Genomic DNA, 27,889 nt, shown 5'->3' on the forward strand with positions numbered 1-27,889 from the left:
ATACAATCGATTTTACATGAACCTGAACAAAGATCGTCAAATCATTCTTCACGACAATGCTAGCGTCAAACAACTAAATTTTTGAAGGAGAAAAACATCGAATGAATGCCTCATCTCCTGTATACATCCGATTTATCGCCTAATGATTTTTTCTTGTTCGACATTGTCAAAAAAAGATCTTCATCACCTCAAGAAGCTGTTGGAAACTTTCAAAACCATTTTTCTACGATAACAGCTTCAGAGTGAAAAAATGTTTTCAAAATTAGTTTGAATGTATACAACTATATATAGATTTTCGTCGTCTATTTCGTACGCTCCCATGTGCGGTGCTTTGGAGTTCTCTAGTATCTCACACTTTCAGAGAATATGGATTGAGGTTATGTCCTCTGCAAAGTAGTATTTTCTGCTAAATCTTATGTCTCCATGTGTCTATTATTAGTACGTTGATCTTTCAACAGATCTTCTCTAATTAGTTTTTCAGGATTTTCGTTGCCTGTCTCAGCTCCTGTAAATTCTCCCAGTGACCCCTATTTACCTCATTTTCCAGTACTTTCTCTATTGTTTTGTGGCTGATACTTCAAAAGTGTTTAGGTTCTTTGAAGGGTTTGTCCGCCCCTACCTTAATAGTCTTTCGGTTATTTCATTTCCCTCCACTCCACCGAAGAGTAACCAGCTTGGATTTTATAACATTGGAGCTTAAAGCTCTAATGGCTTCTTGGCTATCGGACAAGATGATGATCTCCTGTTTGCGTTAATTTCTTCCAAGGTTGAACTGGACATAAAGATTCAGCATCTACGGAAGTAGAAGTATACCTAGTTTTGAAAATTGTTTTCAAATAAAAGCAACATTTAGTTTGATTTAATAAATCCTGATACAGAAAATTAAGTAATTCTTCAAAATTTTCTTATTACCTAGGAAAGTAAGCAAGGAATTTCACTGGATATTTTTTACAATTCAAGAAACAATTGTTGGATCTCTCCATAAATGTTTCTTTCTTTTGACGACGCCGTCTTTTATAAATCTACATCCTCTCTTCCTCATTAAAAAAATTTTAATTAAAAATAGTTCTTCGTCAGACGTGGCCGTGGATGACAACATCTAGTAGAATCCGCCCTAATCAGATCCGCCTACTGAATGCTTACCTTAATTCAAAATTTGTTTTGGTTGCAAAAATTTTGGTGTGTACACTATAATAATGAAGAATCTCCTCCTTTTTAACGACTGGTCAAGAGGTAATGTGGAAAAAATAAGCAGCTAGCATACTTATGTATAATTATTATTCAAGAGATTGTTCTACATTTTTCGGCAAACCACAAAAGTCTCACAAGACAATTTAAAAATCTTTGGAAAACCCCAGAAAACACTACTAATATACGACATAAAATATAAATTTTGTTGCAGGTTTTCCTATTCATTATAAAAAAATGTGATGCGAATACTTATGAAAAAAAAAAGAAATAATGGCGTACACAATAGACTACAACTTCATAAATAAAATTAAACGAAAAAAAAAAAAAGAAAATATGAAGGAGTGTAGTAAACTCGAACGTAATGAAATGTTTTTGGCTTCTTTAAATTTCGGAAAACGTTAATTATATATATCACACATTTATTCTATAAATCGAAATATTGTCTATGTTAATTTTTCAAGAAGCAACTATTACAACCTGTTTCATTCTACTAAATTTATGAATATTATATTATTCTCTAAAACAAAGTCACTATAGTCATTTTTGTTGATAACTCTTAATAATTATTCGTCTTATAAACTTAAAATAGTATAATATACAATTGAAATTCATGTAATACCTTAAAAACCACAGTTCAGTACCTATTGGAACCAATTATTTGGTGTTGGTGCCCCATCATTAACAATATATTATAATTTTTTCGCCTACCTCTATCATATCCTGGCCTCGTTGTAGGAAGCAAAGTCGAAGTTTTCCTTTCCATAGAGGAAAAGTTCTTTTCCTCCCCATGAGAGAAAAATTTCTTTCCCACCCTATGGAGGAAAAGTAACGTCATGGCATGGCTCTAATTATACTGACATTTATAGAAAATATATCATACGTATCAGACGCATAATGCCATAAATTATACCTGGCGTAGTTTCAGAAGAACCTCGGCAAGTTTCCTTGCAAATTCCGGAGGAGACATTCTTGCTTTAAAGAAACATGAATTGTTGGAGGTCTACGAATATTTCTGAAGGATATGTGCAGAAATCTTTTGCAAAAAAAGCCAAATTATAGGAGTCACTGAAGTTAATGAAATTGAAATACCAACTGAATAATAATATTAATGAAAATATAACGAAAACTCTCTCGGGGGTTTTCACCTTGGCGTGGTGAGAGGGCTCAGTAACTTTCAATATCCAGGGAGCGATGCCGGCGGTAGCATAGCTACTGGTAGGGCCACCCTTGCCGGTAAGGTCTCGAAGAGATGAAAGTGAAGCTAAGAAAACCCACAACGGTGAGGCGTCTGACCCAGAGCGGGCGGCTTCAAACAGCGTCTGTATCTCCATGTTAGGAGCGGCTGAAATACACACTCGCCAACACGCAATGGCAAGCGTGGCGTTTTATTTGCCAAAAAACCCTCAAAGTTATGTCGAGTTTTAAAACAATTACGGAACGACCCCAGGCAAGTAGGATAGATCGTCCAAAATCTTGTGCTGAAGAAACTTCAGTCAGTCCCATGGATTCTGGGACAAAAAACCGACAAGCAAATCAAGTAGAAACACTAAGATCTTTAAAATCATAACCTACAATGTAAGAACATTATCGTCAAGTAGTAAACTTCTAGAAATGGAAGAGAAGATTAAGGACATAAGCTGGGATATAATCGGTTTATGTGAAACAAGAAGAAAAGAAAGAACAACTTCTTAAATTGAAGTCCGGACATCTCTTTTATCAAAATGAAAATCCCAACAGCCCTGACGGTGGTATAGGATTCTTAATAAACAAACGACTTGAAAAATCAATAGTCACTCTAAAGACTGTATCAGACAGAGTGGCATATATAACACTTTCCATAAGTAAAAGGTATGAAATTAAAATTATTCAAGTATACGCTCCTACGACAGCCCACACAGATGAGGAAGTTAACATCTTCTATGGTGACATAGAAATAGCACTTAAAGAGAATCGATGCTACTATACTTTTATTATGGGGGACTTTAACGCCAAAATTGGAAAACAAACAGATATGTCGGAGGTGGCAATTGGAAGCTTTGGAATAGATGGTCGAAATGAGAGAGGACAGACATTGATAGATTTCCTGCACAATCAAAAGTTATATGTAATGAACAGCTTCTTTCAAAAGAAATTGCATAGACGATGGACTTGGGTAAACCCAAATGGAAGAACAAAAAATGAAATAGATTTTTTTATCACGACGCGGAAAAGATTTGTCACAGATGTTACAGTTCTAAATAAATTCGGTATAGGGAGTGATCATAGAGCTGTAAGAGCAACTGTAAGAATAAACGCCAGAAATGAACGACAAAAAATGATAAGAAAGAAACAACAAATAAAGTGGGAGACCCCAGAAGATATTGATGCATATAATACTTTCTTAACTGAATCCCTGAACACGAACCAGTCACTAGACATAAACATATTAAATGAAGAAATCACTGGAACAATATTAAAAGCACAACAAAAATACTGTAAAAGAGATGGAGATAAAGAAAAAAAAATAAGCAAAAATACAAAAGATCTAATTAGACAAAGAAGACTTCTAGTAGAACAACAAAAGGAAGATACAAGCGAAATAAGAACACTAAATAAGAATATTTCAAAAGAAATACGGAAAGATTTAAGGAAATATAACACAGAAAAAACCAGACAAGGAATCGAAGAAAATAAAAGTATGAAGGTGCTTAGAAAGAGACTAGCTGATGGGAAAAAGGAAATCGTCAAACTCAAGGATAACAACAAAAAAGAAACAAACAATAGGAGAGAATTAGTAAAAATTGTAGAAGAAGTCTACAAGGAACTATATAGGAGCAGAAGAGAAGAATTAAATATCACAGAAAATAAAATGAAAGTCGTAAACCAAGAACTTGTACCCGAAATAACAATTAAAGAGTCAAAAAATGCCCTAACGGAAATGAAAAACAAGAAAGCGGCAGGAGAAGACCAAATTGTGATAGAAGCTGTCAAAGTTGGGGGTGAGAAACTTTTAAAAGAAATAATCTCCCTCTTCAATCTATGTCTACAAAACGGGGAAATCCCGGAAAAGTGGAGAAATGCGACGATAATTCTCATCCACAAAAAAGGGGATATAACGAACCTTGAAAACTATAGACCTATAAGCTTGCTTTCTCACCTTTATAAATGGTTCACTAAGATCGTAACGAAACGCTTGGAACGAAAGTTACACTTTTATCAGCCCAGAGAACAGGCGGGGTTCAGAATAGGGTATGGAACAAACGACCATTTGCAAACGATTAAGATACTGATAGAAAAATCCATAGAATATAATATGCCCCTCGTAATGATATTTGTCGATTTTAGAAAGGCGTTTGACACAGCTGAACTTCCAGCAATTTTATCAGCCCTGCAACAATGTAGGATAGACTACAGATACGCAAAGCTCATTAAACACATATATGAAAACGCAACTATAAATGTAAATGTAAATGTAAATCTCCACGAACCAACAAATAAGATACATGTAGGACGCGGGATTAGACAAGGAGACACTATCTCTCCTAAGCTCTTCACATGTGTGTTGGAATACTCTTTCAAAAAATTAAACTGGGAAGGGAAAGGTATAAATATCGACGGTGAGTATCTAAACCACCTGCGTTTCGCAGACGATATCGTCATAATCACCGACAATATGCAAGACGCTCGGCAGATGGCCACGGATTTGAAAAGAACCACAATGAATGTTGGCCTAGAAATAAATCTAGACAAAACCAAATTTATGACAAATCTGGTAACAAATGATAACATAATTATCGATGGAGGTGAGATAGCGCAAGTATATGACTATAAATATCTAGGCCATGAAGTGAGGATAGGAAGAGATAACCAAACGTGTGAGATAAAGCGTCGAATACAGTTAGGATGGATAGCTTTTGGCAAGTTGAGTAGTACCTTGAAATCAGACTTACCAATAAGCCTAAAGAGAAAAGTATATGAGCAGTGTGTTATACCTGTGATGTCCTATGGGGCAGAGACGCTTACCCTCACGAGACAAACTGCAGGAAAGATGAGAGTGGCGCAACGGGCAATGGAAAGGGCAATGTTGGGAATTACGAGAAGGGATAGAATTACAAATGAGAACATAAGAAGAAGAACAAACGTTAAGGACATTATTGAAATTATAGCCCAAAAGAAATGGAAATGGGCAGGCCATGTAGCCCGAATGACGGATAATAGATGGACGAAAAGAATATTGGAGTGGAGGCCAAGAATGGATAAGAGAAGTAGAGGCAGGCCGCCAACAAGATGGAGTGACGATGTAAAGAAAATTGTAGGAAATTGGATACATACAGCTCAAGATAGAGATAGATGGTTTAAACTAGAGGAGGCCTATATCCAGCAGTGGATGGAAGATGGCTGATAGATGATGATGAACGAAAACAGCCTTGGTTCCAGCTCCCACTTCTAGTGGTATTCAAATACAACTATTGACAATTGCATGTTTAACATTAGTATAATTACTCCACCACAAATTAAAATATGTGGGATGCAAGAATGAAAATAACGCGTCTGAAGTTTTACTTTACCTACTTCTTAATTTTAGTAGTTTTTTAATAAATTTTGTTTGTTAATTTCATGAATATTTAAAAATGACTTTTTATTTGAGAAAGGCGGAAAAATCATCTGTACAACACAGAAGAAAAGTGCCTTTTTCTCCCTCGAATCAATACTTTATCATCAGTAGCACTTTCCTCCTTTGTTATACAAATAACAATTCCTTCAATCGCGTCCAGATTTATTGTGGCTGCTACATACTCATTTCTGACCTCATCTATTTGTTTAACAACTCCATTAAGATAATTGCTTGCCACGAAACCTAACCTTAACAGCTTTTGTTGTTTGTAGAAGAATTTACTTTTACAGCAACGCAATTTTGCATCATTCATTGAACAGTACTATTTAGACTATTTGAGATTTCCTGATAAATTCCGGGTTTCCCATAAAATGATTATACCGCTATTAGGTTGGGATAAACAAGAACCCAGGCAATACGCCATGTGTAAATGACATCTTTATCGGTGCCTTACGATAGATGAAGATTCAAATTAATGTTTAGGCTTCTTGTTATTCTATAAATTTAACTAACGCTTTTTGTTGATTCTCTTAAAAATTTTTGGTTCCGGTGGGTACTATGGTTCTTACATTTTTTTATTCTTGTCAAGGTACAGTTTGGAACAAATTTAATACATACGTCAAACGCTTCTTAGGATTTTTATATTTGTGATTCAGTATGCTTTTTATTGTTCTATACATTCAATACGGTTGAAACTCTGAACATATACTCAGACAACTTGACTACCGAAAATAAATAATTATTTGAATCTCAATCTCAACTTAATATGTTCAAAGTTTTAACAACGTTTACAGATAAAACTGACTTATAATGGTCGTCTTCAGTATACCTAGATCAAATTTGATAAATTGCTACCCCTTTGGGAAATATTAGTGGAGGTTTGTCGATAACGAATGAAGGGGGGTCATCGCTATCGTTGTTCATTGTTGGAGATTCGGAAGAACAAGCAGTAAGAGGATCGACGGTTACTTACATCAATAAACTAGTAAGGATACGATTCCATCGTTAGCTCTAAAGTATTATTAGGTAGAAATTAAAATATTTTGATATTTGATTTATGACAATCCAAGTTATCAATACTCTTCAACTTAATTCAAGAAACTAAACTAAGAGAAATTGGTATAAAAACTCTAGGTTTAATATAAAGAAATAAAGAAAGACAATGAGGAAATCGATATTACTGTACATATTAGAAAAAGTAGAACAAATCGAATATTTGGGAGTCTTTAACATAAATAAAGGAGACGAAGGAAGATAGAAAAACAATAGGAAAAGGCAGTAAAGCAGCAAGAATGGTACCAAAAGTATTAAAAACAGAAGTTCAGGTAATAAAAAAGTAGCAAATAATAAAAAGATCAGTCAGTTATCTGAGCTAGTCAATTGTAAGTGTAAACGCTCTACATTTTTTATGTATTTCCCTTCGTATCAGGCTCACAATTCACTAACATTAGCGTTTCAGTAACTAGGAGAGCTTGAAAGAAACAAAGGTTAAAGTTATTGATGCCTAATAATGGATAATGGTTGACCAATCATAACCACAGTATCCTACATTAATGTATAAAGATAAAAAACTGAAAAAAAAAATATTTTTTTAATCAATTTATAGCAGCCATTAAAACTCATGCCTTGAGACAAGTTAAAATCCTTTGAGGAAATTGAAAAATAAGGTAAATTATTGATATATGAATAAATGTGAGTCAGATGAACATGTGCAAAATAACTGCAAATTCTGGATTTTATGAGAGGATAACGAAATATAAAAATAAACCGTATTCAAGTTGCTTCGGATTCGCAAGTTTTTTGCAACTGTTGGTTCACATTCCCCTACTCACCAAATTTAGCATCATGTGACTTCTGGCTCTTGTTAACATATACCATATACTGTCATCTGGTATGGTGCACGATAATGCACAACCCCATGGAAACTTTATATAAAGTCTGTACGCATAAGAAGAAGTCAAAATAGTCAAAGTCATACTGGTTAAAAGTGGAAATCGTTAAATGATGTAAAAGTAGTAGAATTTGAAATTTTTCACTTTTACTGCATATATTTGTTTTTAAAATTTTCAAAGACCAATAATTCCCTTCTCAAATGTATACTGTTAAAAATAAAACACTAGCCTAGATAAAACAGAAAGAAATAAATCATAAGGAAAACAGGTTTCTCAGAAGTATTTTAAGCCTCTATTAATATGATATTCCATATCATTTGATAAAAATGCAGGCGAAGCTAAATTGGAGATTTGGGTGACGAAGGTATGGAAGAGGGTTGTAAATGAATCATTAAGGAACTTTATATAAAACTTGTTCATGAGTGACCAACATATAATCAAAAATTTAGAACTTAATAAATTTGTTCACTGAAATGTAAATAAAAAAGTCCAAGAATTGAAGTTTGTTTCATCTTCTAGTCAACTTTTGAATAATAGTATTTCAAATTAACAATGTAAAATTATTATAAACAATTACACTCTCCTACAGTTACTGAAACATAATATTACTTTTACCTAGTTTGCTTTATACAAATTTGTATTATCTTAAACTAAAAAGATTGCCTTAAACTATCTAAAATTAAGTCGCTGCAAATTTACCCTATATATAGATATATGCAATAAATAAAAAGAGTTTGACAAAAATAATTACATCGATATTTTGTAATTCAACAGTAGTCGTTGTTTAAAAAAAAAAGAAATCAAATATACAAAGCGTTATATAATAATTAGATGATTGATACACATTCCAAAATTTTAAATATTAACTATAAAAGCGAACCACACCGTTTTTGAATTTACCTTAAAAGCCGTTGTTCATCTCCAATGCAGAAGATTGCATAACTGAAATTCAAAAAAATCATTCAATGAATATTGGAAATGATTACTTTCAATAAAATTAAATTAATCAACGTCCTGTAAAACTTTTCTCACATATTATTTATAAATTATTGATAATGTCAACAAATAATTTTAACTGAAGACATGTTCGAATAATGTACCCAGTAATTACTAATTACACTTATCAATCCCAAAATGTATAGGATTTTCAAAAGGAAAGACCCACTATCATTTATAACTTACTCTCGAAATGTGTTTATTTCCAATAACTGAGCTCCTGGCATGGAAAAAGAAAGTTCTTGGATTGATATTTTGAAAGTCAAAAAAACGAAACAACAGAAATTTGGAGACGACACCACAATGTCATACTGTATGGTAGAGAAAACATAAATAGGTATAATGAAAATCATTGGAAGCAGCACATCTATGATCGGATTCCACCAGTGGAGACTTCCTAAGAGTTGTATATGCAGAAGAATAAAAGATGTATACCTGTCAATATTTTATAGGTCATAATAGATTAAGACCTTGTAAGTGTTATTAATGAACGGATAACGTCAAAGAATCACTGTGGTCAATACTTTTAAATAACATACAATTTTTATACAACTACAGTATTTGGATGGACGGATGGATGGACTCTTCCACAAAGCATAGAACGGTTTACCTTAAAGACTCACGCAAAAAAGGGCAGTCTACTTAACCAAATCTGTCACAAATGATTTAATATTACCTCTTATATGGTAAAATTTGAACAAACAACATAATAATAAATAATATGGTTTCTTTCATGTAAATTCCAGCCATTTACTGTTCCAAAACTTTAATGTACATTCAGAAACAATACAAAATGGGCCTGGTTACTAAAATATAAGTACAACATGAGAAACGGATACAAAAAATTAAAACGGGGCTATGTTGTATTTCAAAAAACATAATAAATACAATCCCACTGGAAGCTCTTAAGCACAATTTTGTGAAGGGTACAGAAAAATTGAAAAACAAAAAGGGAAACAAGCTACTGAGATAAAAGAGTAGGGTGTCTTATTTATTTATAAAGTTGTGAACATATGATTTGAAATTGTACCTAAGATGTGAGAATATTTTGAGATCGTATACTTTCTTTATAAAACAACAGAAATAAAATAAGTTTATACACCCGGTACAAAATGAAACACTGAACCAATTGAGTTTAGAAAAATCATAAAATGATTAAAATGAATATCCAATAATACAGCAAAACTACCTAGCAGCAAAATACTATTCTCAATTTCCAAGTGGAAAATATGAACATTGTTTACATCAATGTCACCAAAATGAAACTTCTCTTAGAAGTCTTGCTTTAATTTGAGACGTCACAAAACTAGTTTGTGCGGGGTAAATGGAAGTAGTCCTATTCCTGCTGGAAAAGTCCTTGACCAGAATCAACGCTTTTGGTTTGTTTTCTGTTCAAATGGAATTAGCAACAGTCGCACAATTAATGTAGTAGAGATTCCAATGTTATAGGATACATAATTGGTAAAGAACAACCAACCAACTAACACCAGACCTTACACATTTGGACTGTTTGGTAAGGAACAACCAATGAACGAATGGTTATCACACCTCGCATCTGTGGATTATTGTCAAACAACTAATGTTATAAAGGTTCACAATTCAATAAAAATCAATCAATCAATTTTATTAACAAAATTTGATTTGAATAAATTACATTAGGTTGAAGATATTAGAAAAGATGGTGAGGATGTAAATTATCTACGTGACCAGATGGTAGGTCCTTATCCTCTAAAAATTATAAAGATTTTATTATATAAATAATAAAGTTGCTTCAATAGACATTGAAGCAGATGCGACACTTCTTCAGGGCAGCTGCTATCAAATAATTACCAGACGTCAGAAAGAAATCATAATATGCAGTAAATTGATTATAGTTATGTAAAAGAGAAACGTAGGGGACACATCAAATGTATAATGTTTTTGAAGTTGTTTTTACTCATGAAACATATTGTAATTTAAATCAACAATAACGTCGGTAAAGTGTATATAATCATTATAAATTTAAATATAATAAGGACCTATCAGCAGATCGTTTTTGAGCCATTTTATTCACAAGGGATATTCTGAAGTAGAAATACAAACACTTGTTCACTTTAAAGAAATTATAATATTGTTCAAATTCTATTAATACCTTGGTACAAGTGTTTTTCTTTTTTTTATAATTTATAATCTGAGTTAGGTCTAATAATTAAATTAGATACGAAGAAAATCTAAAACCTCTTTGGTGATACAAACCTTCCCTGGTACATTCACAATGAAAATATTTATGGGTTTGTTTAAAGACTACAGAAAACCAAACCTTATGAGTATGTGTGGGTCCGTCACGGGAAACGGACGTTTTCGAGTTGGTATTACGCATCCGGTAAGAGTTGAAGAGGGGGGCCGAGACCAGCACGTCACTCGTCTGACCTTGCGATTTATGCTTGTTCATTGATCTGTTGCCATCATGCCTGTGTGGAACGTAGAGCATCGCGTTTTCGTTTATGACAGTTTTGTGCGGAGAGGCGAATCAGTTACGGAAGTTCAATGCCTCTTTCGTCGAAGGTTTAACGTTTCTCGGCATGGAGACATACCGAGCCGAAACACCATTTTGCGATGGGTTAATGCCCTTCGTAGTGGAGGTAGTTTAATGAAAAGGCAGCCACCGAGACCACGTCGCACAGTTCGAACTCTAGAGAACATTGAATGTGTAAGACAGGCTATTTTAACTAGTCCAAGATGTTCAGTTTGTCAGCATGCTGCAGCACTACGAATATCCGATAGTTCAGTGCGGCGAATTCTACACCGAGCTTTAGGTTTTCACCCTTACAAAATGTCAGTTGTGCACCAGTTGTACAGTTTAGATTCGTTGAACTGCATTGACTCCCTCGTTCTCGAGACCTTTCGATGTGTGATTTTTTTCTTGTGGGGATTTCTAAAGTCTTGTGAGTATGAAAACAAGCCTCGTACGTTGGGCGAACTGCGACAAGCTATAGAGCAGAACGTCGCTCAGATCGATCGTCAACTATTGGAGAGAGTGTAAGCAAACTTCAGAGAGCGTCTCCACATTTGTAAGCGTGATAATGGACACCAACTTAATAATATTATTTTTCGTACATAAGTTAGTCAAATTGCATGTTCTAAGAAACGTATTTCTACCAATAAACTATTTTTAAACTTTAAAATAGTGCAGTGTTGTCCATTTGAAAAACATCCGTTTCCCGTGGAGGACCCTTTATAAATCTCAAGGATAATGTTCCCTATGGAAAATCGTGATAATTATAGGACGTCACAGGATGATAATTACATGTCAACAATAAATTACGAACGAGAAAAAAATTGTATCAAGTGTATAAACAATAAATAAAAATTGTTATTGAAAATATTGGATTTTCATTCACCGGAAACATCAAATCTTTGGAACGTATATGATAGAAAAATTATTATTCTTAACGTTTTACGATTTTTTTCAATATATTTTACAGATTTTTTAATACCAATACCATTGCACTTCATCAATAACGTTGGTTTTATATCATAATACCTCCAATTAATTAAAATATTTCTCTCAATGTTAATATCTAAAAATGTCACCGATATTCAAATTATCAAAATAAGTTGTTTGATTTAAAATTACTGAAACCAAAACTTAAATAATAAATGATCCATCGACCCCGATATTGGAGCTCCTAGGACATCAGTAGTTTTTTTTTTAGTAACAATAAATATACAACATTTTAGCAGATTTTTTATTTGATTCATATGTTATTGGAATTAAAGTAATATACAAACAACGGGTTCCATCTTCAACCATAACATTTACAAATCTAGAAGAAAATGAGAAATCTAAATGGTAACGGACCAGTATGATCACAAATAAAAAAACCTTTCAAGAGGATTCAAAATCAGAGCGTATGAAACAATTGTGAGACAAGTATTAGTAACAAAAGTAACAAAAAAAAAATGAGAATAAACTGAACATATGGGGAATAAAAATCTCAAGTAAAATAAATGACGGTGTCAAAATTCCAGAAGGTACCTGGAGAAGATGCACAAACAGAAAACTAATGATGATATATATAAAGCCTAAAACAACACAAATAGTTCAAGCACAATTAACAAGATGGTTGTGAGAGAATTTTGAGAATGGTGTTGTAGGGAGGTGAAGGAAAGAAAAGAAAAAATGGCTGCAAAAAGTCAAGAGGCATATGGATGAGGGAGGAAAGATGGAATGGAGAGATGTAGCAAAGACACTGAAGGAAGTGGATAATAATAGTGAAGGAGATTGAAGCCAGGAGTCTTTAGAGCTGAACTATATATAATTGATTGTAAAAATTACATGAAGACAGATTATCAAAGTGAGTTAGGTAATGTGTAAGAAAAAATTTTGTAAATATGGATGTTATAGTATATGAAATATCATCATATAATTTTGACATTACCATACAACCGGTATTTAAAGAAAAGTCATTATGACAATTGGTATCAATAGTTGCTGGATTGTCTATTCGCGAAAAGAAATTTAGAAAATTTCATTGATTTAGTTTTGTATGTGAATAAACTGATTATTCAATGAGAATGAGATAATAAGGGATCACTAGTACCTTAAACCGTTTAACTCTTTCGCTACTGCAGGGACATATGTTTCCCACTAAACTTCAAAAAATTCTACTGCCAGAAATACATGTATTAGACAATTTCTGACGTTCAATGGTATTCGTATCGAAAAAATTATTTATACATACAACTACCATCTTCAGAGTAATAGATAATAATAATTCGCTTTCACAAAAATATATTTTTAGCTGTACGATCAGACATCAAACTACGCGTGAAAAATAAGATAATGAAAAAAAATTATATACAATGTCAAAATTAAATTAACACTGATGAGTATTACACTCTAGTAATAAAGAAAATTTTCTATTGGTCGGAATTGTATGAGATAGTATCTAGCCAACGCTTCTAACACAAAAATTAAAAAAAAATTTAACAAACAGCATGCTCTTTAAAGCTGATTAAAATACTGACGGAAGCATACAATTAAGTACTGTTGCCGACTGTAACAGGCGAAACATTGAAATTACGATCCAAATAAAAAAACTCAATTATTTTTGCCTAGGTCAACTAACAGACTCCTTGTACGCCCTTAACTTAAAAATATAAATTAAAAACTACGTAAACTACTGGCGATATACTGCGGGCATTGCAACACCGACGGAAGGTTTCACATAATCTCCTATCATCAAATTGGCGCTGATCGGATAATTCGCCATGACTAGCGGTTGTTGTTGATGCGTCGGTGATGTGAAAAGAGACGGAGAGATGGCGCCACCGATGAGTTGAGCGGTATGCGTTGATGTCGGACTAGCTGCCACCCGTCCTCTGCCGGTCGAAGGAATACTGCCTGGATGAATGTTGGGTTGGGTCCCATCTGTTTTTAAGTGAAAATGATGATACATACTACAGACATGAATGACTTTAGGTTTATAGTAGGGAAGGTAGAGTCAAATTTTATCGTTATATTTAATCAAAGTAATTTTTTATTACGCATTGTTTGATGGTATAACTAAGAATCAGATGTCAGGTGCAATAATCATTTTTTAATCTGTTTCATAACTTATTGATGAAGCTGGAGAAATTGTAAGCTCGGGAAAAAGAAATTTAAAATTAATTATTTAAACATGTGATACTAAATGGCGCACCCCACAGAATTTTCTATTAGACTTGGAGCTTTAACTTACCTAGAATTCAAATATTTTGTAGCACATAGAAATAAAAAGTACATGAACTAAAATATTGAGTATATCATTCTCAAAAAAGTAGCTTTGAGAAAAAAAATTACCCCAAAACTAAGCTATAGAAGCAAAAGAGATCAAAATACTCTACGAGAAATGAACAGTTATACCGTCAAATGGTATAACAATGGCTCCAAAACAGCAAACAGAAATGGAATTGAAATATACAGACCTAAAGACAAACCATTTGGTATCCCATTTGGTATAAGGGTGATTCCGTTCTAACTGTGATTTTTTGTATTCAAAATTTCAAGATTTTAAAATTTAACTTTTCTAACTTTTTTATGCATATTATTCATCTATTTTACTGTAAAAATAAAACTCTAAGAGGAATTTACTACAACTTCAAAGTATCACGAGCAAGACACAAATGTCGGATTTTGAGTTCCACGGTACTGACTCATTTATCCACGGTACTGACATGGTAACTTAAGATATTAAACAACAAGTGCATCAATTTTCCTCAGTTTGATCATAAACATTAGAATTTATAAGGTAATTAGTTTAAATCATTTGTTACGACAAAAAAAATTAATAATTTATCGGTAAATTCTAGGAATGGACATGACACGGTACTGACATTCAAGTGATGTAGTATAAGTTTTCTTTAGGTGGCAAGTTATATTGTATAAAAATAATGTTTAAATATCTTAAGAATTATTCAATTAACACAAAATTTTTATTAATTGATTATTAATTAATGACTAGTACAAAAAAACAATACAGGACATTGAATATCACAGTTAGAACGGAATCACCCATAAGTATTTTTAAGCAGAAATGTATGCAATTCAAAAATGTATCCAGTTCAACATAGAAATGGGAGTTCATTATCTTGTCCAATAACAAAGCAACAAAATAATTTTGGTAATAAGAATAAAGTTACCCTTAAATGGTTACAAACAAGAAAGCTGGTGAAACGTGTTAAAAAGGATGGACCCATTTACTTAAAATGATGGCTCTTGTAATAAAAAGTGGACCAGTCTATTTGTATGTACAATGAAAATCAAGTAAAAACTATCTTATATAAAAGAAAAGAATTATGTTGATATTTACCATCAAAAATTTGATGTTACCTCCCGTACTATTAAAAATGTGCCATGAAAACTTCCAATTTTACTGAAATTAGTAATGCAAGTAGATTTTATTTGTTTTGCTGCACCTACTCCAACAAAATAGAAATATTATTATTCATTGAATAATAATAGAGTTGATTTTTCTACAGGACAAGTTTTGGTGACTTTTCTATATGATTTTTCTAATATTTGTCACCATTTTTGCTTGAAAGGACATTTAAAATTCACTCTTTCCATATTAAATTCTCTGGAAAGTATGCAAATTCATTGCTTTCAACACTACTTGGTTCAAACTAGAAATATTATGTCCTACTCTCCTGGCATCAAATACTTTCCATTTATTTTTAGTACGAAAAAAAGGTCTAAAAGTCGAATTTTACCTATTTGCTCTAATAAACTTTTGCTGATAGGTCTTTCAAAAATAATAATGAAAAAAAATGTAGTACTTGATAACTAAAATACGTTTTTAAGGGAATAAAAAATCATCAAAATAATTTTGATATAAATTACAGACGACGTCACCCACTAATGTCCCTTAATAACTCATAACATTCAAAAGAAATTTATCCAACTTCTACCATTTGGCTTCGAATATTGTAATGAAAAAGAAGGAATAAAAAATAATTTTAATTTTTGCTATTAAACACTATTAAACTTAATAAGTATTATTCCAACTATCTTCAAATATCAATTACTTTTAATGGGTGGTAGAGAACATTCCCCCCTTCTTGGTATGTATTTACAATAGAACAAGTTTAGAAAATTTATTATCCAATCTACAGTGGTATGATTGCTTTTCTTCTATCAAGCACTTAGCAGAATCATCTGGAAGATAAGTCGATTTTGGACAAATTTGTTACAAATACTTAACAAAGTTAGAAGTAAATTTGATTAAAATTATTATTAAAAATGACCCCCCCTAAAAAATACGAACGAACGTTTTTGTTAATTCATAAACAACAAACTTAGATAAAACCATTTTAAAATTATCCATTTATTACATAACATAGTAGTATAATTATTTTCTATATTGAAAAAGCTTTATTCAAGTTAAAAATGTAGGTCGTCTCAAAATTAAGCTCTAGTAAAAATACCTGAAATTTTTTTATTAGAAGCTTTAGATAAACAATAAAATTATGTGTTAATTTGGCTGGGAAGCATATGGATTCAAATTGAAAACAAAAAAGTATATTTATATAATGTTTCAAATAAAAAACAATGACCATGTTATATGATTCATTTATTCAAAAATTTCACAAAACCTCTATATTATCAGTACAATATTCTTTGTGAAATAAATAAGATATCCACAAACTAAGTGCCAAAGGACATAAAAAGAGCAGAAGAATAAGCCAGAAAAGAAATTAATTATGTAAGAGAATTACATCCAGGAGAGAAAGAAAAAAGAATTTATGTAATGAAGGAAAATTTTGGTTAAATATGTTTTGATATGAAATAAGACAGTTATAGACATTTAAAATTTGGCTTACCTGCTCCCATATGTTGAGAATCAACTAAGGCAATGAGATTATTAGCCGCCATTAAATTGTTATTCAATAATGTTTGTGTTGTGTCCATGGAAACTTCTCCTAGTCCATTCACTGACATCCCATTCACCATATTTACAGCATTTCTCACACCCTGTGCATCCAATTGACTCCAGTAACTTTCACTTGGAGAAACATTTGAAACACCTAAAACATTTAAATTGATTGAATATGCATCTTTCTTTCCTTGTATTCCCATTGATCGTAGAATATTATTTAGGGACCCCATTATTTTACAACTGATTGCTATCCGATTTTCTAGCTATTTCGCCTAATCATCCACTTTGATCAAACAGCTTCAACCAACCTCCTAAATTAAAACCTATCTGTGTGAATTTCAATTAAATATCGTAATAAATTATAAAAATTTAACTATTCATATTTAACACTCCTCTCTATGAATATACAACTATGCTGTAATTTTATTAGCATTGACATTAAATGGACCTGATGGTTGTAGGTCAAGGTTACAACATTCAATGAGAATTTATTGAATCAAAGAGAAATCATGTCACAAATAATTTAAATAAAATTTAAAAAATTTTAGGTCTTTTTGCCATATTAACCTTGAAATGAAATACATTCCTAAGAATAAAAAAGAAATCCCAAATATAAACATTATTTTTTAATTCAATCATAGCCAGATTACCTTGAGGTGCATTCTTATGCAGTAACAATTTTTTCAAAATATTTTGTAGATAGATGATTACAATGAAAAACATTTGATCTCAAAAGCAGTTATCACCAATTGAGACAAAATCAAATATTTTCAACAAAAGAAAATTAATATATTAATACTACCGGGGCTAGACATTTTTGATAATAATTTTCTTTTACCTGGAGGTGGTTGAACGGGCGCTCCGGTATACCTGAAATATGGATTCTTCAAATCCAAAGTATTCTGAGATGTCTGCATGGTACCTTCAACGGTTAATTCAATAGTAACATCATAGCTCTGTCTTTTGTTTGCCACAAGTACTACTCTACCAGTTAGTACTTGACCTTGTTTGAGAAGTAGAGGCTGTTCTAATAAACACCTAACCTGATACCAATGTGTTAAGGGTTCCGTAGGAGCAGTACTCAACCATATAGTCTGTTGTGTACCACCAAAAGCCACATCAAACCAAAACGCAAGTCCGTGGCAAGTACCTGATTCTAAAATGTGAAATTCTAATGGTATATCAATTGTGTGAAGGTCAGTCTCATCTGTTTCTAAGAAATCTACTACATGTCGAATAGATTTACTCATACAGATCCTGTAACAATAAAATAGCTTAGAATTAATCACATTTTAGAGTGTTATTTTTGTAGTAGCTAATAAATAACAAAACTATATTTGTTACAACTTACCTAATATCAAATGTATCAACAATAGGCTGTCTAAAATACTCCTTGACTGCACAGTTTTGTAAAGCTGATAAGTTGACACCATGAAAACATGTTTGAAACCAAAAATTGGCTTTGCTGTATTGTTCCATATAAAGAGCATCATCTGTAAATGGGACAATGTGCAAATCTCCCCTGAAAGGGTACATTTTACCTCCAGGAACCAACCATTTTTTGGCATTTAAATAAGATTCTAACATGCGCTCATTGTAAAGCATATATCCCATAGGTTCAGATATTATAACATCTACTTTTTCGTTTAATTCAATTTCTTCAATTTTTCCAGGAATAACTTTAATGCAGCCAGTCAAATTATTAGCTTCAACTAATTTTTGTGCATAATGGGCCATAGTAGAAGCCTCCACGGCATATACTCGCTTAGCACCGGCCTGTGCAGCAAAAAAAGATAAAATACCTGAACCAGCACCTACATCTAAAACTACTTTATCTTTGAAATCGTCCAAGTTGCATAATATTGCTCTTTGATACGTGTAAGTCCTTACAAAATCCTGAAGCATATTTTGCTGTTGTGATAGATATCCGTAAAATTGAAAGTACTGCGCTGCTGAAGAGTCTTCGGTTCTAACAGAAAATATAGAGGCATCTTTACCTGACTTGACTTTTTTTATTGCTATAGTAAAGTACCTAGCCTCTTCTCTGTTAATAAACTTAATTAAAATACTTTCATTGTCAATAGAAAATAAGTAAGAAGTTGTCCCCAGTTTACAACAATCTGTTTCAGAGTCTACTGGAAACTCCAACAACTGTGAGGATTCGTCAAGTTCATAAAATTTTATACTAATGCCCTGAGGATCATATTCTGCTCTCAATTTTACCTTTCTATTGTATTTTGGTATTGTTTGGTTGCTATCGTTTATGGAAAATACTTCAACAATCCACACTTTAAGCGCCATTTCAAATTTCAAAGAGGTTAGCCGATCACAGTAATGTTAAAGAGTGCTTAAGTATATATATTATTGAAAAACCTTTAAATACTAAATCACCGCTGAACTCACTTAGTAAACAAAAACTTTTATAAAATTACATTAATTCAAAAAAAAGTGTTTATCTGGAAAGTACACATCGTTGAGCACAAGCACAAAAACATTTTTTTTATTCTGTAGCACTACTGCCAATAATGACATTAAATAATTGAAATACGGCATTTCAGTACTGCCATCCTAAACCGGGCAGTTTGTTATGATGATAATTTCTGTGATCTACAATACGTTCGCTTTTAGGATCAAGGAAAAATAGTTTCCACTCTTTATTTTATAAAAAAACGATTTAGGATATTTTCTTATACAATTTACTTCCGCTACATAAAACCTTTCTTCAAAATAAACCATAGATACATTAGTTTATCAATTTAATCAAAATATGATAAGTGGTCTATTGTTATTGATAAAAATCTTCTAAAAATATAGTCGAAATATTAAAACAGTACCAAAATGCAGTTTTTATTGGAATAGTGTTATAAATATTCATTTAAATATTTCGCGCCATAGTTCAAATCTGGATTATATACATCCCTCAATCGTTCGCGAATCCCTTGCTACGCCATTCCCCCTATAATTCAATATTAGGGTGAATAGTAAAAGGGTGAAGGGAAAGGGTAGTGAATTATTTCAAGTGAATTGAATGACGTTCTCCAAAATAAACCGCATAGGATCATAAACGTATATATGATGGTAATGTAGCTCTTTATATTGAAATAATTATAAAAATATATAATATGATGATATTTAATTAGGATTATACCGATATTTTATTTTTTCTTATTTATAAATAGTATTTATGAATAACGGACGGTATACAATGAAAACCTTTTTCAGAATTTATTCTTTATGATAAACAGACAAATAAAAGTAAAAAACTTTTTTCAAATGAGATACTTTCAAAATTATTTATGTCCTAGCTAACCATTTGATATCTATAAGTAACTAAAATTTATTGTTTTTATACTGTTTGCAATTGATCCAGATTTGTGATATAATTTTTATACTTCTAAGACTGCTGTAATTTAAACTAGTTTACACATTTCGACTTTTTATATACCTTAGGAGAAATGTGTTAATTTATATGGCATTTAAGAACTTATCATAAACTTTTTCAAGCAATTTAATCATTTTTTTTCGGAAAATTTCCGAAAAAGGAAGGTCTTGTTTGAGATTGCATTTAATTTTTTTGTCATTTTTGGGAAAAAGTTTCAGTATTTTGAGTGGCACAAACTACCTAATTGTTTGTGGTTACCATCGAAATGATGATAAAATGTGAAAGTTGTAATTTCGTTTTATTCTATTAGTCTGAAATTATTCAAAATTGTTCTCGAAATTTTTTAGAAAACATAATTATACTCATATTTCAGTTTTTTATCTGAAAACTTGAGAAGTTACACACAATATTTGGTTTCACGTTTTCAAGCTTCCTCATAGTAATTATAGATATCACATTACATATTATTATCTTTTTAGTATAATTTTTTTTAATACCTTCATCACTTTTGTTATACTTTTTGGATAATAACATTAGAAATTTTCGGTAATAGTTATTTTGATCTCTATAAAATAATTGTATTTTAGGTATATACGTAATTATTTTGAAAGTGGAGATATTTTTGCATGAAAACATTTAATTTGAATACTTTTGATTATATCCATTTTCAGTCACATTATGAACTTTCCATCATTTGGAGGCCATTTTGCTACAGCTCTACCGACTATTCATCAATTTGCAGCAAAATTGACTCAAGGAAATGTTTCGACATCTTTGTGTCCCCCATCAGAAACTAATCAAAGATACACCGCCAATGGAATACCAACCTTCACCCAACACCATCATGCCAATCCACAACAGTTACTAGGCACTGTGAATGCCAGTAAATTTCAAAATAATTATCTCAACCAGACAATATATTCACAATCATCATCTATCAATGGACAAGAAAAAAGACAGATTTTCGAGCCACAAGAGCTGGCACAAGAATTGTGTGCCGTTATGTTACAACAAAGTCAGCACCAAGAAAAACAAAAAGATAAGGTACTTGTTAAAGTATGAAAAAAAATAAGCTAATAACAGTAATTATTGTTTTTCTCATTACAGATTAAACAATTAGAGACAAGATCTCAACCAACTCAAAATCAACAAAGAATTGCTACACAACAATCTCAAATCATCCAAGATGATAATCAAAATCAGAATAATTCTTCAACCCTCTCTTCGGCATGGCAATCATTATCATCTCCCACTACTACTACAGTTGCCAACTATTTATCACATCTTCCAACTTCTTTGAGTATTCATCATTTTCTAAAATACTCTACAGAAAATTTTAAAAAAGATAACAATCAACAGTTGAATATTCAAAATAATGGTGAAGCTAATATTTTACAAAATAACAATGTGAATCTCAATTTGAATACACCAAATTTTACATCATCGAATAATTTAAATACAGGACAAATTCAAAATACTGTACAATCTAAAAAGAAGAAGAAAAAACCCGAAAAAGAACGTAAACCTAGACCAAAACCAGGTACTTAAAATTTTATAAATCTTTAATTTATGCACAAACTTACAAAATAATATTTGAGGGATAAATAATGAAACCATTATAAATGCAATAATATCCTTTCTAATTCTGAAACAATAAATACCTTACCTACAAAGGAGTGATAACATTTAAATAATAACAAATCAAATTATGGCTAAAAAATGATAAATAGTTAATGTTCATTATCGCACGAAGCATTCGAGTCCGTCCGGCCCTGTTCTTTTCGTACTTTTTTCGACTTTTTCGGAATCTATGATCGTGTTAACCCGATCATGATCTGATTATTCTGAAACTAACCAGATCACGTTCAATAAATTTAAAATTTTCTATGTATATTAGGATGACTTTACATACGAAGGTTGTACCAAAAGAATAGTTTCCTCGAGGAACGTTTATAGACCGGGTCCGTGAACTTGTTAAAAGCAATCCCGAAGCTTTGCTTACAAGTCAGGTGGTTGGCAATAAGGACAAGTTTTTGGACTTTGTTCATCTTTTAAAGAGATTTCTCAACGGATTGGTAGAAACTTCTTCAACTTAGAAAAACAAAAGCTGACTTCAAAAGTGTGTCGAAAAAATTGAGAATAAAAACATTATAAGCTTTTCAATGACGTATGCATTTAATAATAAACAATGTTTTGTAAATAATATGGGAATTGTAATACAAAGTGAGTTTGTGGTTGTTAAATAAAAATTTTTAGGTGAAATACGTCTCACGACTGCCCTGGACGGTTCAACATTATACTGTTGTCCAGAGTGTCACATGGCGTATCCAGAAAAGGAGCTTCTAGAACAACATTTAGTAGGTCACACATTAGAACGCCGATTCGTTTGTGACATTTGTGGCGCAGGTTTAAAAAGAAAAGATCATTTAACTAGACACAAACAATCGCACAATCCCGAGAGACCGTACGTTTGTACAGTTTGTCTGAAAGCATTCAAAAGAAAGGAACAGTTAACGTTACATTTCGTTATACATTCTGGAGAAAAGAGACACATGTGCCCAGAATGTGGTAAGGGATTTTACAGAAAGGATCATTTAAGGAAACATACCAGATCGCATATTGCTAGAAGGGTGAAAGCGGAACTCTCACAACAAAGTAAGTACCAATATAATAAATATTATCACATATTATAATCGATCGCAATATTCATTTACTTGGAGCTATTGTAATATGTAAAATCGATACCTTGGATAAATTTCGCGCAGACTAGACTTTGCTTTAAATCTTTTTCAAATACTATAGGTACAGGAATAAAAATTTTTAACTACATTGTATATCCATATTGATCCACTAATTCGACATGTAAATTGGTCGCCGGGATTTAAGGATTCGTTTTATCTTTATAGGTTAATTGAGTGCACTTTGGCTAGATTATTATTTAAAAGCAACATTTTTATAATAGTACCTAAATAGTTAAGTTATATTATTGATATAGCCCTATTCAAGTAGGTGTCATTTAAAAACAAATATGGCTGATGAGTGACACCATAGGTTTGTTCTTGGTAGCTGCACTGGCAGAACTAGTTCAGAAGTGTACACTAAAGCTTTCTTTGTAGCAGAACCAGTGCTAGTGTCGCTGTTCTTAGTACCATTGCAAGAAAACTAGTTCACCCAGTTCACTGTCCTGCTTGCGCTGGATCTATAATCAGTTCAGCCAGTGCTGTGCAATAAGTGTAATCAATATAGTACAAAAAAAGTTAGGTTTGGGATGTATATTTGAAATATCAACATCACCAGGATCTTCATGTTTTAAAAAAATGTTATCACATAATGTCAAGGCAACAGAACGCACGATTAGACAGAAAAAGTAACAAAACTACGTGGTCACAAATAGAGTTAAACACGTTGCTTGTCGTCCAGTGGTCATATTAATGTTGCGCAGGTCATGATTTTGTATTTTTACAATTTGTCGTTCTTGCCCCATTCAATATTACAGCGAATTTCAATTTCTAGGTACATCTCAGGCACTACATCTCCAAGTGCCAGCTCCAACTGCTTCCAATAATTTAACGATTTCCCCTTGTATTCTTCCGTAAAAAAGCATTATTGCAAAAACGTACGAAAATTCTAGTACTAAATGTGATGAAGAAAAGATATAATTACAAATAATTGGCGTGGTAATATTTGGCTGTGATAATTTTATTTATTATAAAAATAGTATAATGTAGATTTGATCTACTTTATATTACAAATTGTTAGAATGTAGTTTATTACTGGAATCGAAATCAAAACGAAAATTCAAAATTTGTTCTATTTTTTGTTTATGTACATATATTGAGTGTAAATACAAAGAATAATATCGGAAACTCCGTTAATGTACTTCAAGAAATTGCGTTATTGGTCATTTCAAACCAAAAGGTTTAGTTTCATCCAGCAATACTTTCAACATATCTACATAACCTAAAAAGTCTTAAATTCAAAAACTTTGAATGACTACCAACATCTGATGTCGATGAAACTTAGCATGTGAGGGGTGGAGGTAATGCTAGAGAAATTCAGAAACGCCTCCTGGAATCAACTCCATTATTTTGGGCTGGTTTAGTAACCAGGAAAAGGGGATTCTGAGCGCCGAGATCGAGTGTTTCTAGAATGAAAGTGTAGATGAGGGAATCCAAGAAATTGAGTGATTGAAAATCGCATTTACTTAACTTCAATATAGGAATCTGACACGCATACTGTTTTCGACAATCATAGCTCTCACAAAGAAACAATAAATCGGTTTACAATTGTTTATTCAGTTCTGGTTTTTCTCGGAAAATGTTTCTAGATGAGGGAGCTTGGATTCTAATTGATTGAAACGAGTTTTGGAGAGCTAATCTTCAAACCTCCCTATTTCAGTTAAACAGTTTTTGTTGAGTAAGCGACCTTCGGAGTTACAAAGTTGAGCATCCCCAAGAGAATCAGTTAGATAAAAAAATATCGAATAATTGATTCGAATTTAATTAGTGGTTACCGAAAATATCAATTAATCAGCAGATTGCACTAACCAAAAAAAATGGGGATTTATTTATTTCTGTTTAAATAGTTTGTATTTATCTTCTCCATCGCCCGGACGTGAACTAAGAATATTTTATTGAATGCAAATAAATAATATACTAAATCATTTATGCAAATTAACCATTCAGGAGTTACTTCTCCCGCCCTTGTCCCCTTCATTTTTTTTTAATTTTACAGAATGAATTCCCAAGTAAAACAAAAATTTTGTATAAAAATATTTTTTAGTATCTTTTTGATAACATATATCGAATTGTGTCTTTGTTTTTATACACATTAAATGTGCATCTGTGCATTGGTTTAAAGATAACTTTAATTATATTAAAAGTTTTATTAATATTTATACATACACAGAAAGAACTTTGTTTTATCACCTTGTATATTGTTTCAAATCATTAAAAATGCTGGATGTTTTCGCCCTTTTTCTTCAATAAAAACAATGCATTTTTTCATAAATTCCATTATGTTTCTGGAACAACTAAAGATCTGACAATAATGTTATTGAAACCAGGATAATAATGCAGTCTGTTCAAAATGATATACGAGTTATTTGTTGTTCACTACACAGGGATATAGGGCAGATGTGTTTAGGGGAGTCCAGAATATGACGATTGGGGCCAATTTACCTCTATAGCAAGTTGCATCCCCGAGGAGTTATAAGGTCTCAAGGTAGAGCTTAACATTTTGAGTAAAATCAATTTTTTGCAACTCTTCAAACGAACCATTCTAGAGGGGCCCTGTGCGAGATGGAATTAGGGGGGCAAAATTTTGCAAATTTAAGTGTTGAATTATAATTATGCATTTTAAGCCTCTCTAGAATACTTTTTGTCAGTGTTATATCTATATTCCTACATTGGAGCTGTAGCTAACTTAATCTTTAAAATATCACAAAAGTTTTTTCATATATCAATTGATTCAGAAAATTATATTTTCATACCATGGATAATTTATTTTTTTCAAAAAATTTGTCATTCTCAAAGAAAATTCGAATAAGCAAAAACATGTTTTCAACAATGTTATTTAAAAAAAGTCAAGAGTTCACTATGAATTTGTTCATCAAATCTGACAATTCGAAAATAAACATGTCTTTGATTTTTTTGACTCTTTCTTCAAAATGATAGTTTTATGAAAAAAAAAAATTGACAGATACAAAATTTTTGTGAAATTTTCGACATTTTAGGCTCTACAACTTGATATAGAGGGGAGATTGCCCCCGATCGTCAAAATTTGGCTTTCCCTATATGTGTCCGTTCTTAAGCGGAATACCCTGTATATTACAATTTATAACATTGATTTTAATTGAATTTAACTTTAAACCAATCTTATTAGATGTTATATATATATGCCATATGAGTACTAGAATTATAAAAAATAGAGTTTAAGAATGTAGAATTTTAAGACACCCTAGTCATTTTTGAGGCTACCTCATATTACTCAATAATGTGATAAAAAAAACTAACTCTGCGTGTGCGTTTTTATTTTAAAACATGTATGGTATGGTACAAAAAAATTTGCTTTATATAACAGTACAAACCGGTTATGTTAATTGTGAGTCTATTTATTTTTATTGTTGTCTTATTTGTTATCTGACTGTATGTAGAGAAAACTGACACATTATTATACAGGGTGGGCAGGGAAATTCATTTCTTGAAAAGAACATCATCCAGGTGTGCACCATCGCGCCGCAAACGTTCCTCGAATCTAGATCACAAATTTTAGTCTTCAATTGATTAAGCGTGGCTGGATTATTGAATTAGACTCTACTTTTCAGGTATCCCCACATATAAAAATCCAGTGGTGTTAGGTCCGGACTTCTAGGCGGCCATGCAATGTCACCTCTGCGAGATATCATGTGGTTTACGACCGCCAAAGAGGCATTAGAAATATAACATGTCGCACCATCTTGTTGAAACCATGTCGTACGATTATAAGCTTCAAATTGTTGCAACATGGCTATGTATCGTTCAGGATGTACAGTGACAGATTGGCCCTGTTGATTTTGAAAGAAATAGGGTTCGATAATTCCGTGTTGCTGATATGGACGCCCAAACGGTTACTTTCAGCAAATGCTAAGGCTTTTGAGGTTTTGCACGTCGGTTCTCTGCAGCCCAGTAACGGCAATTCTGTCTATTGACATGTCCATTTAAGTGAAAATGGGTTTCGTCAGAGAACAGAATATTCTAACAAAAGCTCGTTTTAAAATTAAATAATTTGGCTGTAATTCCCTAAGTTGAATTTTATACTGGTGCAATTTCATGTTCTTTCGACAGAATGCGACGCAAAGATGTTTTGGATACCACAAGTTGATCGATAGACCAAGATTACTGAAGCTCTAACTGTGTCTTCTGTTCTTATTGATCTTGGGCGTCCCGTAGGCTTCTGATTCAGAGTCGAACCAGTAGCTTCGAACTTTCTGACCCAGGTTCGAATTACACTTTCCTTCAGACACTGATTTATGTTATGTAATCCAAACTCACGTCGAAACAAACGCCAAATAATAGATTGCAGAATGCACGTTGTACTCCGGTGAAGTGATCCCTACCAAACGCGCAGCTCCCTCTCATAACGTTCAAACGCAAGAGAGTTTGTTAAATCGTAAGCCTTTCTGGCCCACCCTGTATCAATAATTTCTATTTGATTCCTATTTAACTTGTAGCGTGATGTGTATTTTTGTAATTACTGACTTATGATACTCAAAGTATGCCAAATTGAAAAAAATCATCATATTTCAATATGATTTTCAATTTTCTTACAAATTAGTATAAAACAACTATATTAAGCTTTTTATAATTATTTTTCAACATTATTTATAGATAATAAAAGCTTAGCCATTAGGTTATTTTTATTTGTATTTTCTTCGGATAAATAACACTTCTTAGGA

The 27,889-nt window shown here is 32.1% G+C and overlaps 2 protein-coding genes across 3 annotated transcripts; one reads left to right on the forward strand and one right to left on the reverse strand.

Moving 5' to 3' along the window:
• Positions 1-1,260: 1,260 nt before the first annotated feature.
• Positions 1,261-19,876, reverse strand: LOC130895063 (histone-arginine methyltransferase CARMER). Of its 2 annotated transcripts, none has more exons than XM_057802177.1 (4): positions 18,424-19,605; positions 17,911-18,329; positions 17,017-17,220; positions 1,261-8,619 (listed from the first exon to the last, which is right to left on the reverse strand). In XM_057802177.1, the coding sequence occupies exons 1-4, from the start codon at positions 19,371-19,373 to the stop codon at positions 8,579-8,581; spliced, it is 1,614 nt and encodes a 537-aa protein (XP_057658160.1). In that variant the 5' UTR covers positions 19,374-19,605; the 3' UTR covers positions 1,261-8,578. The 2 variants fall into 2 exon arrangements, with proteins under 2 accessions (XP_057658160.1, XP_057658159.1); XM_057802176.1 differs by having other exon boundaries at positions 6,422-14,086; positions 18,424-19,876.
• Positions 19,652-27,843, forward strand: LOC130895068 (zinc finger protein 41-like). Its single transcript, XM_057802185.1, has 5 exons — positions 19,652-20,150; positions 21,126-21,498; positions 21,562-21,994; positions 22,711-23,109; positions 23,968-27,843. The coding sequence occupies exons 2-5, from the start codon at positions 21,133-21,135 to the stop codon at positions 24,048-24,050; spliced, it is 1,281 nt and encodes a 426-aa protein (XP_057658168.1). The 5' UTR covers positions 19,652-20,150; positions 21,126-21,132; the 3' UTR covers positions 24,051-27,843.
• Positions 27,844-27,889: the final 46 nt, after the last annotated feature.

The sequence above is a fragment of the Diorhabda carinulata genome, chromosome 6 (assembly GCF_026250575.1).
Source record: "Diorhabda carinulata isolate Delta chromosome 6, icDioCari1.1, whole genome shotgun sequence".
Lineage (NCBI taxonomy): Eukaryota > Metazoa > Arthropoda > Insecta > Coleoptera > Chrysomelidae > Diorhabda > Diorhabda carinulata.

What these genes read in the sequence shown, in the direction of transcription:
- LOC130895068 (XM_057802185.1), top strand. Translation starts at nt 21,133, where the DNA reads ATGAACTTTCCATCATTTGGAGGCCATTTTGCTACAGCTCTACCGACT. An exon ending in AAGAAAAACAAAAAGATAAG is followed by an intron (nt 21,499 to 21,561) that starts GTACTTGTTAAA and finishes TTCTCATTACAG; the next exon opens with ATTAAACAATTAGAGACAAG. An exon ending in AGCGGAACTCTCACAACAAA is followed by an intron (nt 23,110 to 23,967) that starts GTAAGTACCAAT and finishes TTCAATTTCTAG; the next exon opens with GTACATCTCAGGCACTACAT.
- LOC130895063 (XM_057802176.1), bottom strand. Translation starts at nt 19,373, where the DNA reads ATGGCGCTTAAAGTGTGGATTGTTGAAGTATTTTCCATAAACGATAGC. An exon ending in GTTGATACATTTGATATTAG is followed by an intron (nt 18,330 to 18,423) that starts GTAAGTTGTAAC and finishes TTATTGTTACAG; the next exon opens with GATCTGTATGAGTAAATCTA. An exon ending in GCCCGTTCAACCACCTCCAG is followed by an intron (nt 17,221 to 17,910) that starts GTAAAAGAAAAT and finishes TAAATGTTTTAG; the next exon opens with GTGTTTCAAATGTTTCTCCA.